This window comes from Pristiophorus japonicus, chromosome 1 (assembly GCF_044704955.1).
Source record: "Pristiophorus japonicus isolate sPriJap1 chromosome 1, sPriJap1.hap1, whole genome shotgun sequence".
NCBI lineage: Eukaryota > Metazoa > Chordata > Chondrichthyes > Pristiophoridae > Pristiophorus > Pristiophorus japonicus.
In genome coordinates, this window is record NC_091977.1 from 408,165,311 (window position 1) to 408,183,103 (window position 17,793).

The 17,793-nt window shown below is 42.3% G+C and overlaps 1 protein-coding gene across 4 annotated transcripts in view; it reads left to right on the forward strand.

Annotated features, from left to right (window-relative positions):
• Nucleotides 1–434: 434 nt before the first annotated feature.
• Nucleotides 435–17,793, forward strand: part of ca8 (carbonic anhydrase VIII) — a 110,231-nt gene continuing 92,872 nt past the window's right edge. For 3 of the 4 annotated variants that reach the window (XM_070875575.1, XM_070875557.1, XM_070875565.1), the window contains exons 1-3: nt 435–659; nt 1,177–1,368; nt 12,342–12,466. In XM_070875575.1, the coding sequence (XP_070731676.1) occupies nt 584–659; nt 1,177–1,368; nt 12,342–12,466 (393 nt within the window). In that variant the 5' untranslated portion in view covers nt 435–583. The remainder of the gene's footprint in view (nt 660–1,176; nt 1,369–12,341; nt 12,467–17,793) is intronic. The other variant, XM_070875586.1, reaches the window with a different exon arrangement.

The window sequence follows — 17,793 nt, forward strand, 5'->3', positions numbered from 1 at the left end:
AACAACTCTCAAGCTTCAACCCATGACCCGGTTGGAAGTTAACGCACCTGACAGATTAGAGTGGTTGCACAGATCCTCCTACTTTGAGTATAACCTGGGAAAAGGAGTGAAAACTCCAACAGCTGTGGCTTACGTGGTTTAGCGGCACCAGGGGTTTGCAGTTTCAAAATATAAAAATGCATTTTACTTTAAATTGCACAATACTTAAATATTTCTCGACTTGTATCAGTGCATTTAGCTGCAGATATTATTGGAACAGAAATTGGAAGCGTAACATTTCTACTTCTCCAAGGTGATAATGTGTGACACTGTTTTGCAGCTGGTCTGATTGCCGTTTCCGCTGAGTTGGTGAATTGTTTATTTGTGTATTTTTCTTTAAAATCAAGATTGAACGTCCGTTTAGATATCCATAATGTTTTGGCTAGGGCACAGCAAGGAACCTTGGAGCAGCCAGGAAAGTGCAGCTTGTGGGCTGGCGAGCGTTTCCTGCGCGCGCGCCTGTCAATCAGTGAAGGGCCGGCCGGGGATCATTGTCGGGAGCAGCAAGCGAGCGCCCCGCAGCTCAGTCCCGGCAGCATCCTCAATGGCTGACAGCACTTTCATTGAGGAAACAGACCCTGACGGGGATAAGGAAGGACTGGAATGGGGTTATGAAGAAGGTGAGCTTTTGAACAACTTTTTTTTTTTAAGTGTGCAAATAAATGCTACTACTTCATTTTTTTTAAAGAAATCGTATCAAAATTAAATTTTCCATAAACTTGGAAGATATTTTTATCCTTAGGGTTGTTTCTTTGGCGAGGGATTTATTGCAAACAGGTATACTTGTCCTTAAAAGTATTAATTCGCCATTGAGTTGACGATAGATACATGGTAAACTCCATTTAGGAAGTTTAAGTCATTCTTTCGATTTTAAGTCACGAAGTCCAAAACTCTCCAAGAAGCTCAACTAATGTAAGAAGTAATTATTTGTGTACCTTTTTATAATACGGGAACTTGTAAGCAGTCAAACTCTTCTAAGTGTCATTGGTAACCTGCTGCTCCAAATTCAACCTGCAAAAGCTATATCCATTTGATTTTTAAATCTGATTTTATTTTTGCCGTGTGAAAAATCAGTAAGCGTTGTAATAATACATAGCTGAAAACAGACACACAGACCATCCAATTGTTCTATTTTAGGAGTGGAATGGGGACTCCTGTTTCCTGAAGCTAATGGAGAGTATCAGTCTCCTATAAATTTGAACTCCAGGGAGGCGAAGTATGACCCTTCACTATTGGAAGTGCGTTTATCACCAAATTATGTCGTTTGTCGGGATTCTGAAGTAATTAATGATGGCCATACCATTCAGTTACTGCTGAAGTCCAAATCGGGTACGTAAAACAAATGCGCAAATAATTTAACTTGTGCATTTGATTGTGCATTTTGCTTTTGCATTTATTCATCTCGTTCTAATCCATTGTTTATTCCTAAAACAATTGCCATAATGTGTGGTAGATTAAGCTGCCTGTGTAGATTGAATAGATCGGCACAATTTATAGTACTGGCTTTCAGCAGCAGGCTCAACACGTAATACTGTTTATGGCACATAACATAGCACACAGAAGGAATCGTCTGTATCTGTAGTGACGTCACGAACACTTAGTGTTTTGCCACAAATATAGCACAATGGTATGTTTGTGGGATATTTTATCCCCCAATTTTGTAGATGAAACAACAATTTATTGGTATGTCTTGGAGAGGGAGTCTAGATCTAGTTTATACTAAAATTGATCTGAATGGACATGGGTTTGAATCTTATCCTAAAGTGCTCCTGTTGTAAGATGGCACTGATTCAGCACATCTAAGTCATCCAATTTTTCATTGTCAAATGAATACCAGATTTTAGGACTGATTTGACGATGAAATAGTATGAGTTTTTGTAAGATTTTGGCCTGGTGGTTCTCACCATGGCTTCATAGTACAGTATCATAGAAATTTATAGCACAGAAGGAAGCCACTTGGCTCATTGCGACTGTGCCAGCTTAATCCAATTTTCCAGCTCTTGGTCCGTAGCCTTGTAGGTTACGGCACTTCAAGTGCATATCCAAGTACTTTTTAAATATGATGAGGGTTTCTGCCTCTACCACCCTTTCAGGCAGTGAGTTCCAGACACCCACCACCCTTTGGGTGAAAAAAGTTTTCCTAAATTTCGCTCTAATCCTTCTACCAATTACTTTAAATCTATGTCCCCTGGGTATTGACTTCTCTGCTAAGGGGAATAGGTGCTTCCTATTCACTCTATCTTGGCCCCTCATAATTTTATACACTGCAATTAAATCTCCCCTCAGTCTCCTCTGTTCCAAACAAAACAACCCAAGCCTATCCAGACTTTCCTCATAGCTAAAATTCTCCAGTCCTGGCAACGTCCTCACAAATCTCCTCTGTACTCTCTAGTGCAATCACATCTTTCCTGTAATGTGGTGACCAGAACGGCACACAATACTCTAACTATGGCTAATGTTTTATACAGTTCTAGCATAACCCTCTTGCTCTTATAGTCTGTAAATCGGCTAATCGAGGAAACTATCCCGTATGCCTTCCTAACCACATTGTCTATATGTCCTGCTACTTCAGGAATCCGTGGACATGCACTCCAATGTCCCTTTGCTCCTCTACACTTCTCAGTGTCCTATCATTTATTATGTATTCCCATGCCTTGTTAGCCCTCCCCAAATGCACTACCTCACTTTTCCGGATTAAATTCCATTTGTCACTTTTCTGTCCACCTGACCAGTCCATTGATATTTTTCTGCAGTACACAGCTTTCTTTCTCATTATCAAGAACATGGCCACTTTTTGTATCATCTGCAAACTTCATAATCATGCCCCCTACATTGAAGTCTAAATCATTGATATATACCACAAAAAGGAATGGGCCTAGTACTGAGCTGTTCAAAACCCCACTGGAAATAGCCTTTCTGCCACTGAGCCAATTTTGGATCCAACTTGCCACTTTCCCTTGGATTGCATGGGCTTTTAGTTTTCTGAACAGTCTGCCATGTAGGACCTTGTCAAAAGCCTTTTCTAAAATCCATGTGGACTACATCAAATGCTCTACCCTCATCGATCCTCCTTGACACCTCATCAAAAAATTCAATCAAGTTAGTTGGACACGACCTTCCGTTAACAAATCCATGCTGATTGCCCTTGATTAATCTGTGCCCCCCCTTTCTAAATCAGTCATTGAAAGTTGGCATGCAGGTACAGCAGGCGGTGAAGAAGGCAAGTGGCATGTTGGCCTTCATAGCGAGAGGATTTGAGTGTAGGAGCAGGGAGGTCTTGCTGCAGTTGTACATAGCCTTGGTGAGGCCACTCCTTGAATATTGTGTACAGTTTTGGTCTCCTAATCTGAGGAAGGTCATTCTTGCTATTGAGGGTGTGCAGCGAAGGTTCACCAGACTGATTCCCGGGATGGCAGGACTGACATATGAAGAAAGACTGGATCGACTAGGCTTATATTCACTGGAATTTAGAAGAATGAGAGGGGATCTCATAGAAATATATAAAATTCTGACGGGATTGGACAGGTTAGATGCAGGAAGAATGTTCCTGATGCTGGGAGGTCCAGAACCCGGTGTCACAGTCTAAGGATAAGGGGTAAGCCATTTAGGACCGAGATGAGGAGAAACTTCATTCCGAGAATTGTGAACCTGTAGAATTCTCTACCACAGAAAGTTGTTGAGGTCAGTTCGTTAGATATATTCAAAAGGGAGTTAGATATGGCCCTTACGGCTAAAGGGATCAAGGGGTATGGAGAGAAAGCAGGAGTGGGGTACTGAAGTTGCATGATCAACCATGATCATATTGAATGGTGGTGCAGGCTTGAAGGGCCGAATGGCTTACTCCTGCACCTATTTTCTATGTAAATACCGATTAATACTGTCCCTCAGAATTTTTTCCAATAACTTGCCCACCACCGAGGTTAAGCTTACTGGTCTGTAATTACTCAGTCTACCCCCTTTCTCTCTTTTTAAACAATGGTGCAACATTAGCAGTCCTCTTGTAGAGTGTTTTGCGGCTTTTCAGTATCATCTAGTTCCATATATAAAGAAAAAATAAACAAGCTCTAAGTTGCTCTGAAAGGAAAATGATAATAGATAGGATAATCTGTGGCTGTTGCTAAGGTCCAAGACAAAAATTGAAACAAAGACTTTCAGCGTTAATGGAACCCTGTTCGCTTACTGTTTTGAATCTTTAACAAAATATAGATAGTAGAATTGACTGGCTTCTAGCTTGGAGCTCAGTTCAGAGGTCAGTCCTCCTGATTTTGCTGTCACAACTTTTACTGATTGGAGAATCAGAAGTGCTGTGAATTGGGCACACTGACTACACCAGATACTTCAATTCATGCTCATGGTAAGGCTTTATGCCTTCTACTATTTAAGATTACCCTTTATAGTTATTGCCAAATTTGTTAAGTTTCTCAGCAGTACTAGTTGCCATTTCTGTTGGTGCTGTTCATCTTTAGCTGTTGGGTAGTAGAGCTCACAAATAATATAGGTGGTTGGTACGCAACATCACTTCACTAGTGACACCGTTTTTATGTAATGACAGAAAAAAAGAAATGTAAAAAAAGGTGCAGTAGTCACCAATCTTAAAAAATAGGCCTGAAAATTCCTCAAGAGTAGATGCACCACAGGAATTGTGACAAGGTGGGACTTCCACCTGCCAGTCTGCCCTGGTGCTGACTTCATCCAAATTCCTGAGACAGCATCATTAACATAAAAGGGGCTAGTGCCCACACCATTTATGGTGCTCCTGTGTTCCTGTGTACCCACCCCACAAGGAGTCTGGAATTTCTTACAGCTCTGTAGGGAGGGGTGGGTGGGGGAGCAAGCGGATGGGCTGGTCTGGCCTGAGAACAAATTTTCCATTCTGATGTCATCATCATTAGTGTAGTTGCCATTTTCTTAAGTGGTTGATCACTCTGAGATTGACTGCTGCTGGGAAATGATGTTGTGGGCCCTACTTATGCCTGTTGTATGGCAAGCATAATGCCTGCTTGCATTATGCTTGCAGGTGTACTGGATGTTAGGTGGAACTGGCGGTGTTTCTAGTGAGGTGCATGATTGCTTTGGTTTCCCCATCTTAATACTGACATCTGTATTTAGGTTAGAAAGGGGTGGTTATCTGGTGGAATGGGGTTCAGATGTAAACTTCCACACCACCCAAATTACATAATTTCCATGCCAATTTTTTCCCTCCCAACTTTCTATCTTCCCCATCGCTAACTCTTCACAATGACACTCAATTATGTAATTGCACAACATTCTTTTCCAGCGAGGATCACTGAATAACAAATGAGTGGAAACCCTAACTTGTGTTGCTAAAAGCCTATGGGATCCAGGGCAAAGTGGCAAGTTGGATCCAACATTGGCTCAGAGGCAGGAAGAAAAGGGGAATGGTTGATGGGTGTTTTTGTGACCGGAAGGCTGTATTCAGTGGGGTTCTGCAGGGCTCAGTGCTGGGTTCCTTGCTTTTTGTGGTATATATCAATGATCAAGGCCTCATCAAGGACACCGAGGCTGTCAGGGCTCGCTGGAAGGAGCACTTTGAAGATCTCCTCAATCGAGACTCTGCCTTTGACTCAAGTGTTCTCGACTCCATCCCGCAGCATGCTACCCGCTATCACTTCAGTAAGGCACGAGGTAGAAAAAGCCATAAGACAGCTTTAAAAACATCAAGGCTATATGTGCGGATTGAATCCCTGCTGAGGCACTGAAGTATGGCGGAGAGGCACTTTTGGCGTGAATACACAACCTCATCTCTCTCATCTGGAGGGAGGAGAGCATGCTGGGAGATATCAGAGATGCAGTGATTGTGACCATCTTTAAAAAAGGGGACAAGTCCGACTGCGGCAACTACAGAGGAATTTCCCTGCTATCAGCCACTGGGAAAGTCGTCGATAGAGTCCTCCTCAACCATCTTCTCCCCGTGGCCGAGGAGCTCCTCCCGGAGTTGCAGAGCGGATTTCGTCCCCTACGGGGCACAACGGACATGATTTTTTGCAGTGCGACAGCTGCAGGAAAAATGTAGGGAACAGCGCCAGCCCTTATACATGAACTTCTTCGACCTTACAAAGGCATTTGACACTGTCAACCACGAGGGTCTATGGTGCGTCCTCCTCCATTTCGGATGCCCCCAAAAGTTCATCACCATCCTCCACCTGCTCCACGACGACATGCAGGCAGTGATCCTTACCAACGGATCCATTACAGACCCAATCCACGTCTGGACCGGGGTCAAACAGGGCTGTGTGATTGTCACAAACCTCTTCTCAATCTTCCTCGCTGCCATGCTCTACCTCACAGTCGACAAACTCCCTGCTGGAGTGGAACTAAACGACAGAACCAGTGGGAAGCTGTTCAATCTTCGCCGTTGTTGTGTATGGAGAAAGAATCAGACTGAATACTGTGAGCTCAAAGTAACGTGTGACCTTAGTCTTTTATTGCAGGTCTCCAGAGAGCCTCTCTAACCTGTGAAGCCGCCTTAAATACCTGTGCTCCCAAGGGATTATGGGATCCCTTGGGACTCTGGGGAATGAGCCCTCTGGTGGCTGTAGAGAGTAAATACAAGTCTACATATATAACATTCCCCCCCCAAAGTCAATAGTGTAACTATTTACAATGTGAGTCAATCTGGGGCCCTTCTTGCCCTGGTTGATTGTCTCGGTGGGAAAGCTGGTGTTGTTGAATCATTTGTTGGGCCTGGCCTGTGGCGGATGGCATAGTTGTATGCGGATAACGTAAGCGCCCATCTCTGGATGCCGGCCGATGTGTTGGTATTTATCCCTTTACTCTCGGAAAACAGGGAGATAAGAGGCTTATGGTCAGTTTCCAATTCAAATTTTAGCCCAACCAGGTATTGATGCATTTTCTTTACCCCATAGACACACGCGAACGCTTCTTTTTCAATCATGCTGCAGGCTCTGTCAACCTTAGACAGACTCCTGGATGCATAAGCAACTGGTTGCTGTTTCCCAAAATCATTAGCTTGTTGCAATACACACCCGACGCCATATGACGACGCAGCACATGCTAGTACCAAATGCTTACATGGATCATAAAACACAAGCAATTTGTTTGAGCATAACAATTTTCTCGGTTTTACAAAGGCATTTTCTTGGCTTTTGCCCCAAACCCATTCTCTGTCATCGTGCTACAGTATGCAGACGATGCCTGCGTCTACGCACATAGAGGCTGAACTCCAAGACATAGTCGACGTATTTACTGAGGTGTATGAAAGCATGGGCCTTAAGCTAAACATCCGTAAGACAAAGATCCTCCACCAACCTGTCCTCGCCGCACAGCACTTCCCCCTCCCCCCCCCCCCCCCCCCCCCCCAGACATCAAGATCCACGCCGTGGCCCTGGACAATGTGGACCAATTCCCTTATCTCGGGAGCCTCCTATCAACAAGAGCAGGCATTAGCGACGAGATCCAACACCGCCTCCAGTGTGCCAGTGCAGCCTTTGGTCGCCTGAGGAAAAGAGTGTTTGAAGACCAGACCCTCAAAACTGCCACCAAGCTCATGGTCTATAGGGCTGTAGTAATACCACTCTCCTGCATGGGTCAGAGACATAGACCATGTACAGTAGACCTCAAGTCGCTGGAGAAGTACCACCAACGATGTCGCCGCAAGATCCTACAAATCCCCTGGGAGGACAGTCTCACCAACGTTAGCGTCCTCGTCAAGGCCAACATCCCCAGCATCGAAGCACTGACCACACTTGATCAGCTTCAGTGGGCAGGCCACATAGTTCGCATGGCAGACATGAGACTCCTAAAGCAAGCGCTCTATTTGGAACTCCTTCATGACAAACGATCCAAAGGTGGGCAGCGGAAACGTTTCAAGAATACTCTCAAAGCCTCTCAAAGTGCAACATCCCCACTGACGCCTGGGAGTCCCTGGCCAAAGACTGTCTTAGGTGGAGGAAGTGCATCTGAGAGGGCGCTGAGCACCTTGAGTCCCATTGTCGAGAGCATGCAAAAATCAAGCGCAGGCAGCGGAAAGAGCGTGCGGCAAACCAGTCCCACCCACCCGTTCTCTCAATGACTATCTGTCCCACCTGTGACAGAGACTGTGCTTCTCGTATTCGACTGTACAGCCACCTAAGAACTCATGTTAAGAGTGGAAGCAAGTCTTCCTCGATTCCGAGTGACTGCCTATGATGATGATGATGATGATATATCAATGACTTGGACTTGAATGTTGCGGGTATGATTAAGAATTTGTAAATGACACTAAAATAGGCTGTGTGGTTGATAATGAAGAAGAAAGCTGCGGATTGCAGGAAGATATCAATGTACTGGTCAGGTGGGTGGAACAGTGGTAAATGTAATTCAATCTGGATAAGTGTGAGGTAATGCATTTGGGGAGGTCTAACAAGGCAAGGGAATACACATTAAATGGTACGTCACTGAAAAGTGTAGAGGAACAAAGGCATCTTGGAGTGCAGGTCCACAGATCCCTAAAGGTAGCAGGCCAGGTAGATAAGGTGGTTAAGAAGGCAAATGGAATACTTGCCTTTTATAAGTCGAGGCATGGAATACAAGAGCAAGGCGGTTATGCTTGAACTGTATAAAACTCTGGTTAGGCTGCAGCTGGAGTACTGCGTGCAGTTCTGATCACCACATTACAGGAAATATGTGATTGCACTTGAAAGGGTGCAGAGGAGATTTACAAGAATGTTGCCTGGACTGGAGAATTTTGGCTATGAGGAAAAATTGGAGATGCTGGGTCAGTTTGCTTTGGAACAGAAGAGGCTGAAGGGAGACCTGATTGAGGTGTATAAAATTATGAGGGGCCTGGATAGAGTGGATAGGAAGGACCTGTTTCCCTTGGAAGAGGGGTCAACAACCAGGGCACATAGATTTAAAGTAATTGGGGGAAGGTTTAGAGGAGATATGAAGGGAAACTTCTTCACCCAGCGGGGATGTGGAACTCACTGCCTGAAAGGTTGGTAGAGGCAGAAACCCTCCCACATTTAAAAAATACTTGGATGTGCATTTAAAATGGCATAACCTACAGGGCTATGGACCAAGAACTGGAATGTGGGATTAGGCTGGATAGCTCTTGGTTGGCCAGCGCAGACACAATGAGCTCAAATGGCTGCCTTCCATGCTGTAAATTTCTACGACTCTATGTTTGGATGTCCAACATGACTCGTTTGAGCCCTAACAATGAATCCTTTGAAACCAAGGCAGCTCCAGCTGATTCTGTTTATATTTCTTATTTGTTGGTTTGTCCTGTTTGAGTTTGAAGGACCTGCAATTTTGAAAGATCTGTCTCCGTCATGTATTTAACTGTCATTGAACCCATGTATAAACTGACCTCAGTTGTACACTGAGAACATTGACCACTAGGTGGTGAACTTGTGGGAGACACTTCTAACCTGGTCTTTCAGGTATAAAAGGGGAAGCTCCACCCACCTTCATCACTTCAGTGCTGGAATAAAAGTTACTGGTCACAGAATGACCTTCTCTCAAGCATGGGCCTCGTGTGCATTTGTACTGTATAGTAAGGACCTATCAGTCTCTCTTACTATTGCCTCACTAGTGAATAAATCCAAGTGCAACACCAAGAACTGCTGGTACCAGCAACTTGAGATATATGCAAATTAATAGGAACATGTATTTAAATTTTATGTGGCCTCTGAGGCTCCATAGTACATGCTTATGTGACACACAAGGACAAACTAACCCGGGAGCATTGAGGCTCATATTCTACTTCTTCTACTGCTAGAGTCCTGCCTGATAGTAGCACACATCAGGGATCGGACCTGAGACCTTCTTGCTACTATGGCTCACCTACTCATTGAATAAATTACAGACCCATGGGCTAGAAAGTATTTGATTTCAACCAACATGTTAAAAGTGCTTCTACTCATTAACCTAGATGACTTGGACTAATTATCAGCTTATTTGAAAAACAAAGCAGCCCAAAATAGCAAAAAGCTGGAAAATCCACTTGGATCGCAGCACCTAGTTGGCTATTCATTGAACAGCACAAGCAATAGTCAAGAAAGAAAGAACTCGAACTTATATATAGGCCTTTCAAACATATGAAAATGAAGCACAAGAAAAGACCAGCTGGTCCCATACTGTCATGCTGCAAATAATGCACGCCATGACCTAACCATACTCACCCTCCCCCATCAACCTGCTAGGTAAACTCCTGGGAGCAGCAAAATATCAGAAAAAAAACCTTGGGCTAATTAAGTGGGGAAAAAAAACTTTGGGAACTTACTCCTCGACCCCTGAAGAAGATCAAACAAATTCCAGGAAATCATGGTGACTCCCAAAACCTACCTACCTTCTGTATATTGTTCTGTCGGCCACACGGAAAACTTGTCCAGCTTCCTTTTGAATGTTTGCAGCAAATCTATATTTACTGCACAAGCTGGCAACTTGTTCTATAGGTCGACAACTGTCTGAAAAGGACTAACATTTAACCTCATTCTATGCATATGGACATGTACTCATGCTCCATGGTCCTCACTAACCTACCTAATTCTAATAGCTAATCCACATGGACTGAATCTAATCTCATTCTTTCATTATTTGAAACCCCTCATTCAAATCTCCTCAATGACTGCACTGTTTTTTAAAGTAAAGAGCCCCAGCTCTCTAACTCTGTTGTGATAACTAAAGGCCTTTGAACTAAGTATTAATCTTGTAACTTTCTTCTGAACCTTTCTCAGGGCCTCTAGAATAGCCTATCATGCGAGAAGACTGATGCTGAACAAAATATTCTAATAAGGCTTAATCATGGGTTTGTACAAATACAGTATAGTTTTGTTTTTTTGTACTCTATTGTCCTGGCAATACATCCCAACATACATTTTTGCATTGGTTTCTTGACACTAGTTATGAACCTTTAGTGATTTAATGTACGACAACACCCAGGTCTTTCTCCTGCTTAATAGCCTTGAGCACACAACCTTGCATGGTGTGCACATGCTTGGAGTTGGCCTGACCCGTGTGGATAACACTGCATACATATTAAATGACATTTTGTAATACCCGAGCCAATTCCCCCATTGCATCTACATCCACTTGTAAACTATTTTTCTCATCTAAGGTCCGAACACCCGCTACAACAGTTTCCCAGATGCCTTCATTCAAATGAAGGTGAAGAGCAATAACCCTAATGCCATTTCTGTGGAACTTCACTCGTGAATGGTCCATATGCAGAACCACGACCATTAATATTAACCTTTTATCTATGAAAATGGAACAATTCCTTATTAAACCCCAAATCTCCCTACTAATCCCACAGGACTCGATCTTATTAACCAACATATTCTGTTGCACCTCGTCAGGATGTTCCAAAGCACTTTGCAGCCAATTAATTACTTTTGTGGGGTGATTACTGTTGTTTTGGAGGCAAACATGGCAGCCAGTTTGCACATAGCAATGTTTCAAAAGCAGCATTAAGACAACAGATCAGTTACAGTTTTTGATATTGTTGTTTGAGGGACAACTGTTAGCCAGGACACTTCCCCTGCTTTTCTTTGAATAGTGCTGTGGTTTCTTTTAAATCCACCTGAACAGGCATAGGCTCATTTGAAAGAGGACACTGCTGACAATGCAGTGCCTCCTGAAGGAGCATCAAGTACTTTGGGTCTGGGATAGCACCACCCACTAAACCCATCAGAAGAAGATTAATTGTGGGATGGGACAGATAACAAATCATGTTGATGTGCTCCAAGTGGAACAAAAATAATTCACCTATTTTATGATCCACATTGAGTTATCCCACAAGAATTCTCATTTCTATGTGGTGTGTCAAAAGGAAGAACCATGTCTATTCAAGTAGGGCATGACAAACCAGAAGATAATTTGTTCTGGCTTTAATAACATTCTATATACTTAATGAGAAGAGTGGTATATAATTTAGATTTAAAATCTGTAATTAATTAATTACCTCTGGTCTACTTTTGTCACATTTTGATTTTAAAGCACTTAATTAATGCACTATTTTTAACTCTAATGCTGATGAGTGCAGAGACTTAATTTCTCGCTGTAATGGTAGTACTGGAGCTTTGTTTCTAGGCCACTATGACCTAATAAAAGCAGCTTCTTTGAGTGTTTTTTCTTATGTTGCTTCTATTGTTGGTATGTTGCTTTTGATGAATTCAGTTCAAATTAATGAACGTGAAGTAGGTGTTCACCAAGGGTGGCTACACTACAAATGAAAATGCAGTAAAGTAAACATATTTTGTGAAAAATCTAATGTTTACACATAACATAAATTCTACATTGCTTTTAATTTGTAAAATTATTTTGTTGATCTATTGCAGTTTTAACTGGTGGCCCTTTTCTTGGCAATCATGAATATGAATTGCATGAAGTTCGATTTCACTGGGGTAAAGAGAACCAGCGTGGCTCTGAACATACTGTTAATTTTAAAGCATTTCCCATGGAGGTAAGTGCTAGACCAAAATAGATACTTGTGAATGGGTAGTGTTGTGCAGGAAGTTTGAGTTACCCCTTTGGAAATTGTATTGTTTTACCAGCTGAAAATAAGAAAAATATCAAATCCCAAAAGGTATGTTGATGTATTGTGGAATGTCGGTAATCGCTCCTTGTTCGGTTGTTATCAGTGTTGAACACTCATTGTGCTGTCCTGTCCAAGTAGCTCAAAATGCTTTTCACAATAATATCCTGTTTAGCATTCTCTACACATGTACTGCATTTCTCAGTTCATAGTGAGGAATTAGTTGCTGAATCTTGGGTAGTTTTGTATCGTGTTGTAACCTTTTGGGCTGCCTCCTCCTCCTATCCCACCCCCTAAAAATGTTAGGTCCTTGAGCATTAGTTCAGTACTTCAGCCTGTTTACCCACTGGACTCTTGTTCCCTGGGGGGAGGGGAAAGGGAGGTCTCTGAAGAGTTGTGGGGTCCTTGCACTCGATATCACAACTTGAAGGCCAGAAGATTTTGAACATATTTCCTTTTCAAATGCACAGATGTTAATTTTGTTAATAAACGGCAAGAAAAGACCAAATTATATTTCTGACTGTCTTTGATTTTGCAGCCTTGAATTTGTACTTCTTTGATCTGGAAGATGTAATTTGTTGTGCATTCATGGAACACTAAAAAGGTCACTTTGACTCTGACTCTGGAGTCAGTCACTTAATTAGGTTTCTTTTTAAACAGGGCCACCTGTTCATCAGACCAACTTTTAAAGTGGGAACATCTTAATTAAGTCCTTTTTAAAATCAGGGCATTGAGTGGCTTAGCTGGAATATCTGACTCATGATAAGATCCCTGGGTTTGCGAAACTCACTAAAATAAATAGTACATTTTGTGCATCTCCATATCGAAGAGGAAGGATGGTCATACTCCTCTGGGCCAGTCTATTAGCTGTGGGTTCAAACTTTGGCACTATTATATGTACCAACTCAAGCCGTTGCCTGAAGATGTGGAAAGGTGTCTGAGCGACTGGATTGTTAAGTACTCCATTCTGTAGTGTTATATCTTCAGTACAACTCACAAGCACACACAAGCCTTAAGATGGCAGAACTCTAGTCAGGTGACCTGTTCCCTCTTTATTTGTACACAGCACTGGCTGCAGTGCCACAGTAGTCCACAGGTGGAGCTATATATATTGCACTTCTCCCTCCTTAATGAAGAAGTAATTATAACAAAATAATCATCATTCATAACTTGCATGGTTATACATAACAAAAGGTATGGACTTTTTTGCCATATTTACAAATCAAGCTTAACCACTTGTTTTCTGTTTCGAAGAGGATACTTTCGCTCTCTAACAGAACCTTCCAAACATGGTGTCAAATTTAAACTCATTCGAGGCTATTTTCTTCCAAGGGATGCCCTTGATTTCCATTTGAACTCTCTCTCTCTTACTCTACCTCTATCAAAGTAACTGCGTGCAAAACTCTTGGTCAAACACATTCCCAGGCGCTGGTCATGGAGGTCTCCTAATAATTTGGACCTGAATTTATTTGGTATAACCACTCTTGCACACCACATGATACAATCTATCGACTGATAATTCATTCTTACGAATGAAGAATGGATGAATATCTTTGTTACCTGGTTTGGCCAGCTATTTGCAATATAATCATACACCTTTGACATCACTGGGTCACGTTTGGTTGCTCTGCCAATCTCTTCAGCTGTGACTGGCAGTTCATCAATGTATGAAAAATAGAACACTTCTTCCTTATTGGGTGTAACTTGTGATGTGGCAGGCAATCTAGACATAGCATCAGCATTACTGTGATCAGCTGATCGTTTGTATTCAATATCATATGTATATGCTGACAAAATCAAAGCCCATCTCTGCATTTGGGCAGCAGCTAATGTTGGAACTGGGGACTTTGGATGGAAGATTGCTGTCAGGGGCTTATGGTCTGTAATGGTGGTAAACTTATGACCATACAAGTATTTGTGGAACTTCTTGACCCCAAAAATGAATACCAAAGTTTCACTTTTGATTTGCGCATAATTACGCTCACTGGCACTGAGTGCGTGAAGCAAAAGCAATTGGGCTCTCCTCCCCACTGTGTAGTACATGAGAGATCACTGCCCCAACTCCATATGGAGAAGCATCACATTGCTAGCTTGATCTCCTTAGATAGATCATAGTGAACTAACATGGTGCTCTCTATCAATTTGCTTTTACACTCCTTGAATGCTGTATCGCATTCATCTGACCACTTCCAATGGACCTGTTTTTTCAATAGTTCATGCAGTCAAATTTGGTAGGAACTTCCCATAATAGTTCAATAGACCCAAAAATCATTGAAGTTCAGTGACATTCTTGGGAGTGGGTGCATTTCTGATTACTTCCAGCTTTCCCTTTGTTGGATGTAAACCATCGTTGTCTACTCTGTACGCTAAGTACTCCACTGAGTTTTGAAATAACTCACACTTGCGAGCAGACACTCATACTCTGTGCTTCTCTAGCCATTTGAGGACTTCATTCAATATATTATTATGAATTTGCCTATTTGGTGCAGAAATTAGTATGTCATCTAAATAACATACTACCCTTTCAAAGCCTTGCAAAATCTGGTTCATCACCCCTTGAAATATGGCAGGGGCGGAAGACACGCCAAATGGTAGCCTATTCAATTGATATAGGCCTAGATGAGTATTTATAGTCAAGCATGACTTGGACTCCTCATCTAGTTCAAGTTGTAAGTAGGCATTCGTAAGATCCAACTTTGAGAAGATCTGACCACCTGTCAGTGTTGTGAGCAAATCTTCTATATTTTGCAATGTATTGGGGAGATTACCCTCTAGAACCTGGTTTACGGTTACTTTATAATCACCACACAATCTTACCTTACCATCGGACTTAAGTACAACAACAATGGGTGTAGCCCAATTACATAGATCTATTTTAGAATTAATGTTCTCAGTCTCTAGTCTTTTGAGTTCTTGCTTAACTTTCTCCTTGAGTGCATATGGTATGGGACGTGGCTTGCAGTAAATCAATCTAGCGTCCTTCTGTACCCTGACACTTGCCTTGAAGCTGTGGATCAGACTGCCTGTTTCGCAGAACACCTTCAGATAATTCTCGATGACATCATCCTTTGATGCAAATCTTGTTTCAACATGAAAAATCTCACTCCAATCCAACTTCAGTGATCCCAACCAATTTCTTCCTAATAAGGCAGGCTTGTCTCTTGCCACTACTAATAGAGGCAAACTCTGAAATTGATTCTTGTTTTCACCGGTACGGTGATTCAACCTACCACAGAAATGTTCTCGCCCGAGTAACCTCGCAGCTCTATCTTAGAATTCTCCAATGGGAAATCATGCAATTTGTCGAGGTATAGCGTCTCCGGTATTACACTCACAGATGCACCAGTGTCGATTTCCATGGGTATCTTGGTTCCTGCAACATCTATGTGGATTATACTTTTCGAATCGCTGTTAGTTATCCTTGTGCTCCTGATATGTAGCTCTAAAACCTCCTCATCCTGTTGTTTTTCTTCCATGCTATGTAGTCTCTGGGGATTTCTACTTATAGCTTTGAAAGCTGGTTTACCCTTCAGTCGATATGCGTTCACAAGATGCCCAGTTTTCCTGCAGCTGAAACACTCTGCCTTCACATATAGACAACTTTGAGCAATGTGTTGTCCCAGGCACCGATAGCGGGACTTCAATGCTCTGTTACCATTGCCAGTTCCTGAGACCTTGGGGACCACTGCCTTTTACTTTTAACCTGCAGGCGATTCACTTCGGTTGTCTGACGACTGGAAATAGTCTGAAATTCTTGGGAATATTGGTCGACCATGTTCATTGACATAGCTGCCTGACACGCTAAATCAAAAGTCAAGTCCGGCGTTGTCAATAACTTTCTTCTGATTGCATCATTTTTCATCCCACAAACAAAGTGTTCACGCAATGCTCGGTCCTGAAAGTTTCCGAAATTACAGTGGATAGCTTTTTTTAATGCTACAATGTACTCACTGATATTTTCTTTGGTTAATTGATCTCTTATTCCGAAACGATAACTTTCAGCAATTTCCAGGTGCTCAGGACTGTAGTGCTGTTGTGACTTATCTGCTTAAGAGTTGTGTCCTTTGGCTTGACAGGCACAAGCAAATTTTTCAGGGTTTCATACACCTTGGGCCCTGCTTCAGTTCAGAAAATTGGCCATTGTCTTTTCAACACCACCCGGTTATGGTTTTCATCATTGGGGACTTCGATGATATAATTTGCGGTGAAAAACATTTCTAGCCACTCCACATATGCTCCGAAACTTTCACAGTCGTGTTGAAACTCCCCCAAAATGCTCTATTATTCCCATAGGCATGGCTATCTGGACTCTGGCAGTTCAGACAAGTGTGCTTGTAATTTATCTTGGATTTGTAGCTATTAATGAGTTTGAGAGCTTCTCTATTTTAATTGTCAGTTGGCTGAATCCTCCACCAACAAAAATTGCAGCTTTCTTTCCCAGATTATCTCATTCTCATCGCCATTATTATATCTTCAGTACAGCTCACAAACACACACAAGCCTTAAGATGACAGAACACTCTGGAACTTTAGTCAGGTGACCTGTTCCCTCTTTATTTGTACATAGCACTGGCTGCAGTGCCACAGTAGTCCACAGGTGGAGCTATATATATTACATATTGTGGTAACTTATTGGCTGGTAACAGAAAGAGATGCAGGATACAAGGTGACTGAGAGAATGTGGTGGCTGAGAAGTGGTTTCAGCAAGCAGCTGCAGGGCCAGTGGGAGAATCACTGAAAATGGCATCTCAGCTGAGTCTTGTCCTCCTCACATAACACGAAGGCAAGTATCTGACTACCATGAGAAAAATAATTGCCCTCAATTTTTGCTTGTTGTCTCTTGTGGCACAACACCTGGCTAGGACATGCTTCACAAGTGCAGCACTAAAAAGCACTGTTCTATTTTTACAAAGGCAAACTGACCTCACAGATCTGGAATAGTCCCAAAAGCAATTAACGATACATTGATTTAATTTCTTGTGAAAAAGAGCTGGCTTTTTTTTGGAATAAGACTGAAGATTACAAGAGTAACAATAGACAGAAGATCATAAGAAATTCTAACAGAATTTTGATTTTTATAAATTGGGGCAGAGAGTACAAGAGCAATGAGGTAATGAAACATTTGTATAAGACAATGGTTAAACCACAATTAGAGTACTTTGAAGTTCTGGGTACTCCGATTGGGAAAGGACATTAATGCCCTCGAGAGTGTTACGTTCATAATCAAGTAATGTAACTGAGTACTGTAGACATGAG